Source organism: Chenopodium quinoa, unplaced genomic scaffold, assembly GCF_001683475.1.
Source record: "Chenopodium quinoa cultivar QQ74 unplaced genomic scaffold, ASM168347v1, whole genome shotgun sequence".
Taxonomy (NCBI): Eukaryota; Viridiplantae; Streptophyta; class Magnoliopsida; order Caryophyllales; family Amaranthaceae; genus Chenopodium; species Chenopodium quinoa.
The window spans coordinates 1-7,227 of record NW_018744343.1 but is presented as its reverse complement, the minus strand read 5'-3'; the positions used below and the strand labels follow the sequence as shown (position 1 = coordinate 7,227).

General features: G+C 34.6%; 1 protein-coding gene across 1 annotated transcript; it reads left to right on the top strand.

Moving 5' to 3' along the window:
- Positions 1–4,356: 4,356 nt before the first annotated feature.
- LOC110696268 lies at positions 4,357–4,892 on the top strand. The gene is made up of 2 exons (XM_021873549.1): positions 4,357–4,789; positions 4,885–4,892. Exons 1-2 carry the CDS (start codon positions 4,357–4,359, stop codon positions 4,890–4,892), a joined length of 441 nt encoding a protein of 146 aa, XP_021729241.1.
- Positions 4,893–7,227: the final 2,335 nt, after the last annotated feature.

Below are 7,227 nucleotides of genomic sequence, written 5' to 3'. Positions count from 1 at the left end.
AATGAAAGTCATACACATTCAAACAAAAGCTAATTGAATAGAATGAAAGTCAAACACATTCAAACAAAGCTTTTTGAATCAAATTTAAGTCAAATGCATTCAACAAAGCTATTTGAATCAAATGAAAGTCAAAAAAATTTAAACAAAGCTAATTAAATCAAATGAAAGTAAAACACATTGAAACAAAGCTTTTTGAATCATATGAAAGTCAAATGCGTTCCACAATGCTAATTGAATCAAATGAAAGTCAAAACACATTCAAACAAAAGTAATTGAATCAAACGAAAGTCTAACACATTCAAACAAACCTTTTTGAATCAAATGACAGACAAAATGCATCCAACGATGTTTATTGAATTAAATGAAAGTCAAACACATTCAAACAAAGTTAATTGAATCAAATGAAAGTAAAACACATTCAAAAAGAGCTTTTTAAATCAAATGAACGTCAAATGCATTCAACAAAGCTAATTGTATCAAATGAAAGTCAAAAACATTCAACAAAAGGTCAATGAATCAAATAAAAGTCGAACACATTCAAAATAGAGCTTTTGAATCAAATGAAAGTCAAATGCATTCAACAAAGCAAATTGAATTAAAAGAAAGTCAAATATATTCAAACAAAAGCCATTTCAATCAAATGAAAGTCAAACACATTCAAACAAAGGTAATTGAATCAAACAAAAGTTTAAGACATTCAAACAAAGCTTTTTTAAATTAAATGAAAGTCAAATGCATTCAACAAAGCTAATTGTATAAAATGAAATTCAAACAAACTATTTTGAATCAAAATGAATGTCAAATGCATTCAGCAAAGCTACGTGAATCAAATGAAAGTCATACACATTCAAACAAAGCTAATTAAATCAAATTAAAGTCAAACACATTCAAACAAACCTTTTTGTATCAAATGACAGTCAAATGCATTCAACGATGCTAATTGAATCAAATGAAAGTCATACACATTTAAACAAAGATAATTGAATCAAATGAATATCAAACACATTTAAACAATCCTCTTTGAATAAAAGAAAGTCAAATGCATTCAACAAAGCTAATTGAATCAAAAGAAAGTCATACACATTCAAACAATCCTAATTGAATCAAATGAAAGTCAATCACATTCAAACAAAGCTTTTTGAATAAAAAGAAAGTCAAATGCATTCGACAAAGCTATTTGAATCGTATGAAAGTCAAACAAAACCTAATTAAATCAATTAAAAGTAAAACACATTGAAACAAGGCTATTTTGAATCATATGACAGTCAAATGCATTCCACAAAGCTAATTGTATCAAATGAAAGTCAAACACATTCAAACAAAAGTAATTGAATCAAACGAAAGTCTAACACATTCAAACTAAGCTTTTTGAATCAAATGAAAGTTAACCACATTCAAATAGAACTTTATAAATCCTATGAAAATAAAACACATTCAAATAAACATTTTTGAATCAAATGAATGTCAAATGCATTCAATAAAGCTAATTGAATCAAATGAAAAGTCATACACATTCAAACAAAGCTAATTGAATCAAATGAAAGTCAAACACATTCAAACAAAGCTTTTTGAATCAAATTTAAGTCAAATGCATTCAACAAAGCTATTTGAATCAAATGAAAGTCAAAAAAATTTAAACAAAGCTAATTAAATCAAATGAAAGTAAAACACATTGAAACAAAGCTATTTGAATCATATGAAAGTCAAATGCATTCCACAATGCTAATTGAATCAAATGAAAGTCAAAACACATTCGAACAAAGGTAATTGAATCAAACGAAAGTCTAACACATTCAAACAAAGCTTTTTGAATCAAATGAAAAACAAATGGATTCAACAAAAACTAATTGAATTAAATAAAAATAAAACACATTAAACAAAGCTAATTGAATCAATGAAAGTCAAATGCATTTAACAAAACTAATTGTATCGAACGAAAGTTAATCACATTCAAACGAAGGTCAATGAATCAAATAAAAGTTAAACACATTCAAATAGAGCTTTTTGAATCAAATGAAAGTCAAATGCATTCAATAAAGCTAATTGAATTAAATGAAAGTCAAATAAATTCAAACCAAAGCCAATTCAATCAAATGAAAGTCAATTACATTCAAACAAAGCTAATTGAGTCGAACGATAGTCAAACACATTCAAAAAGAGCTAATTGTATCAAATGAAAGTCAAATGCATTCAATAAAGCTAATTGAATCAAATGAAAGTCATACACATTCAAACAAAGCTAATTGAATCAAATGAAAGTCAAACACATTCAAACAAAACTGTTTGAATCAAATTTAAGTCAAATGCATTTTACAAAGCTATTTGAATCAAATGAAAGTCAAAAAAATTTAAACAAAGCTAATTAAATCAAATGAAAGTAAAAACACATTGAAACAAGCTATTTGAATCATATGAAAGTCAAATGCATTCCACAATGCTAATTGAATCAAATGAAAGTCAAACACATTCAAACAAAGGTAATTAAATCAAACGAAAGTCTAACACATTCAAACAAAGCTTTTTGAATCAAATGAAAGTCAAATGCATTCAACAAAACTAATTGAATTAAATGAAAATCAAACACATTCAAACAAAGCTAATTGAATCAAATGAATTCAAATACATTTAACAAAACTAATTGTATCAAATGAAAGTTAAACACATTCAAACAAAGGTCAATGAATCTTATAAAATTGAAACACATTCAAATAGAGCTTTTTTAATCAAATGAAAGTCAAATGCTTCAATAAAGCTAATTGAATCAAATGAAAGTCAAATAAATTCAAACAAAGCCAATTCAATCAAATGAAAGTCAATTACATTCAAACAAAGCTAATTGAATCGAACGATAATCAAACACATTCAAAAAGATCTTTTTAAATCAAATGAAAGTCAAATGCATTCAACAAAGATAATTGTATCAAATGAAAGTCAAACACATTCAAACAAAGTTTAATGAATCAAATAATAGTCAAACACATTAAAGTAGAGCTTTTTGAATCAAATGAAAGTAAAATGCATTCAACAAAGCAAATTGAATTAAATGAAAGTCAAATACATTCAAACAAAGCCATTTCAATCAAATGAAAGTCAAACACATTCAAACAAAGGTAATTTAATCAAACGAAAGTCTAACACATTCAAACAAAGCTTTTTGAATCAAATGAAAGTCAAATTCATTCAACAAAGCTGATTAAATCAAATGAAAGTCAAACACATTTAAACAAAGCTAATTTTTTCAAATGAAAGTCAAACACATTCAAAAAGAGCTTTTTAAATCAAATGAAAGTCAAATGCATTCAACAAAGCTAATTGTATCAAATGAAAGTCAAACACATTTAAACAAAGCTTTATGAATCAAATAAAAGTCAAACACATTCACATAGAGCTTTTTGAATCAAATGAAAGTCAAATGCATTCAACAAAGCTAATTGAATTAAATGAAAGTCAAATACATTCAAACAAAGTCGTTTCAATCAAATGAAAGTCAATTAACACTGATGTTATCTGTTTGTTTGAAACAAGAGTCAAGCTGAATTACAGTATAAAAATTCAGAATAAGATTTCTTATGGGTTCACCTGGGTCTGTAATTATAATGCTTCTGGTAAGGGTAGAATATGGTTGGGTTGGAAAAGTGACAAGCTTCATATTGAGGTTTTAGTGTCCTTTCTCAGTTTATACACTGTACTGTAAGTAATCTTGATTACAGTAGACAGGTTATGGTTACTTTTGTCTATGGTTTACATAGTATTCATGACAGGAAGGATCTTTGGGATGGTTTAAGGAATATTGGTCCTGTTTCTATTCCTTGGTTGTGTACAGGGGATTTTAATTCGATTCAGCATGATGGGGATAGGTTAAATGGGAATGCCATCACTGATTATGAAATTAGAGATTTTAGAAGACTTGTGGATGATTTGGATTTCATTGAGAGAAAAAGTAAAGGGTCTTTTTATTCATGGTCTAACAAAGCTAATAGTGGCCCTAGAACTCAAACTAGGATTGATAGGGGATTTGTGAACTTGGATTGGCTTATTCAGTTTCCTAATGTTGAAGCTTTGTACCTTTCCCTCTCCTTCTCTGATCATACCCCTTTACTGTATGAGATCCTTCCTCCTATTTTAGGGAAGGGAAGGCCTTTTAGGTTTTTAAATCATCTTACTACTCATTTTGATTTTCTGAGTACTGTGGAAGAAGTTTGGAGTATTGGGGTCTCTGGTAACTCCATGAATAGAATTTGGAAGAAATTGAAGAATTTGAAAGCTCGCCTCAAAGATCTTAATTTTAATTCCTTCAAAAATATTGAAGAGAAAGTTGATCTGGCTTAGAATTCTCTCCTTGAAATTTAGGACCAAATGGCTGCTAATCCTCATACTTCTGAAATGGTGGCTCAGGAAACTAATTCTATTCAACAATTGAAATATTGGAGGTCTGTTCAAGAAAGCATATACAAACAGAAATCCAGAATTGATTGGGTTCAGCTGGGTGGCCCAAATACAAAGTATTTCTTCTGTATGATGAAGCACAGGCAAGCCAGGAACAGAATTGACACTATTCTGACTGATCAACATGTTCTGTTAAAGAAACTTGCTGATGTTGAGAGAGAAGTTGTGGGTTTCTATAAGAAATTTATGGGCTCTAGTTCTCCTTCTCTTGAAGCTATTGACCTGTTGACTATGAGAAATGGAAGACAACTCTCAGTGGATTCTCAGAATATTCTTATCGCTCTTATTACTGTTAGTGAGATTGATTCTGCTATTCAAAGAATCTATGATGAGAAAGCTCCAGGTATTGATGGCTATAACTCAATTTTTTTTTAAATCTGCCTGGAACATTATTAAGCTTGATATTTATGAGGCTGTGCTTAATTTTTTTGACACTAGGGTTATGAGTTCACAATGGAACTGTACTACTTTAACTATGGTGCCGAAAGTTTAGACTCCCACTTATGCTAGTGATTTTAGGCCTATTGCTTATTGCACTGTTCTGTATAAAATTGTTTCAAAAATCATCACTGCTAGGCTTGCTCAGGTGGTTGGGGAGGTTGTTGATGAAGCTCAAGCTGGGTTCATCCCAGGAAAGCATATTGGGGATAATGTTTTGCTAGCCACTGAGCTTATAAAGGGGTATAATCATAAATATATTACCCCTAGGTACATTATCAAGGTTGACTTAAAGAAAGCCTATGAATCCATTGAATGGAGCTTTATTAAGGCTATTATGAGTGAGCTTGGGTTTCCTTCTGTGTTTATTGATTGGGTTATGGGGTGTATTACCTCTGTTTCCTTTTCTGTTCTGATTAATGGCATTCCCGGTGCTCCTTTTATTGCAAAGAAAGGGTTAAGGCAGGGTGATCCTATGTCCCCTTTTCTCTTTGCTATTAGAATGGAATAGCTATCTAGATGCTTACATGAGCTTAGTAAGCTTCCTGATTTTAACTTTCGTCCAAGATGTGAGAAGCTTTCCATCACTCACCTCATGTTTGCTGATGACCTCCTGCTTTTTGCTAGAGCTGACAGTTGTTTTGTTAGGCTTATGTTTTGTGCTTTTTAGAAGTTTTCCAAGGCTTTTGGCCTTGTGGCTAACCTCACTAAGAGTGAGATGTACTTTGGGGGTATCACTCAGAAAATTCATGACAACCTTCTTAGTGAGCTTTGATTAGGGGATTTTGCTCCCACCAATCGGAATGCGCCAAGTGGACCAATCAGGTCCTGCCAAGTGTCTCCTAGTTGGAACTGTCAGGACTTGCCACGTGGCACGCGCTTATTCGTCCACCTTGGACCTATTATGTCACGACATGTGGCATACTCCATGCCTAATGGAGAACCCGGCCACCCAGGCCCAACTTCCGAGGGAAGCCCAATCAGCCCTAGGTTTACCTAAACCTAGGATGGACACGTTTCCCAAGGTTATAAATACCTCCCTTAATCCTCATTAAGGGGACACGGGAAAAACATTACGGAACACACTAATAACCGGCTGATCTCGCTAACAAAGCAGATTACCTACATTAAACACTCTCACCTAGAGAGACCTTATTACTTTAATTTTCGCATTAATTACTCCTTAATCAGGTACTGACTTGACCGTTGGAGGCGGAGCTCCCAGGAGTCTCCGTTATTTTGCAGGTACAGGCGTCCGGTTCCAGTCTCGGAATTGTAACTCTCCCGCAGGACATCAGAAAACCCCGAAACATTTGGCGCCGTCTGTGGGGAGAGTACTTCAGAGATGGCATCCAAGTCTGTACCGACTCCTGAAGAGAGGCGTCCCCTAGACGACCCTCAAGTTCAGTCGGACCATGACACCGAAAGTGAATTTGAAGTTGAAACTCATACAACTTCAGACGGGACCCTAAGGGCCCGACGTACCCGTCATACCGAAAGGAGGGAACGGGAGCATCTTCAAACAGGAAGCGAGCCAGCAGGCGCACCGCCTGTTCGGCAACAGCCGACTGATGGGTCTGCTCCCATCACAAGGAACGAACTCATGATCTTCATGAGGGACTTCAAGGGAGAGATTCAAGAGTTGATCAACAAGAAGTCGACTGCTCCAGTCAAGGAGCAGGCGACTCCTCATCCTAAATCTAGGAAGCGGGAGCCACCTGCCCTTGATTTCAAAAAATTCTGTTATCCTACAGGAAATAGGAAACCGGTTCGTCATATTCAGGCGGACGGGTTGAAGCAAACATTCACAGATGCTCGGCTATTGCTAGAGCAGAAGAAGAGTGACCGATTGTCAGAGTCGGCTTCTACTTTAAACTTTCAAGAAAGTTTGCGAATGCCTCGATGAGGCATACTCAGTCGTACCATGAGAGTTAGTCAGGCGGCACCTCCCGTCAGTCCGGCTTTCATAGTGCCCAGGCGGTACCAAACTTACCATTTGTGCCGCAACAACAGTATTTTATGCAGCCACCTCCATTTGGTGGACCTACAGCAAAAAACGTCCAACCTATGGACTGGCAGCTACGGTTGCTTAGACTTGGTGAACAGCCGTCGGCCTTCTCCAAGGAAATTACTGAAGCCGCTCAGCCGGCCAAAGTGAAAAATGTACTAGTAGGCGCCTATGACGGCACTACTAACCCAGAAGACCATCTGATGGCATTCACCAACCTGATGTACCTTCAAGGGTTGGATGATCCCACCTGTGCAAGTGTTTTCCCAGCGACTCTCAAAGGAATCGCACAACGATGGTTCGGCAATCTGCCGACTGGTTGTGTTAATAGCTTT

Excerpts from the sequence above, each read along its gene's own strand:
- LOC110696268 (XM_021873549.1), top strand. The coding sequence starts at position 4,357 with ATGGCTGCTAATCCTCATACTTCTGAAATGGTGGCTCAGGAAACTAAT.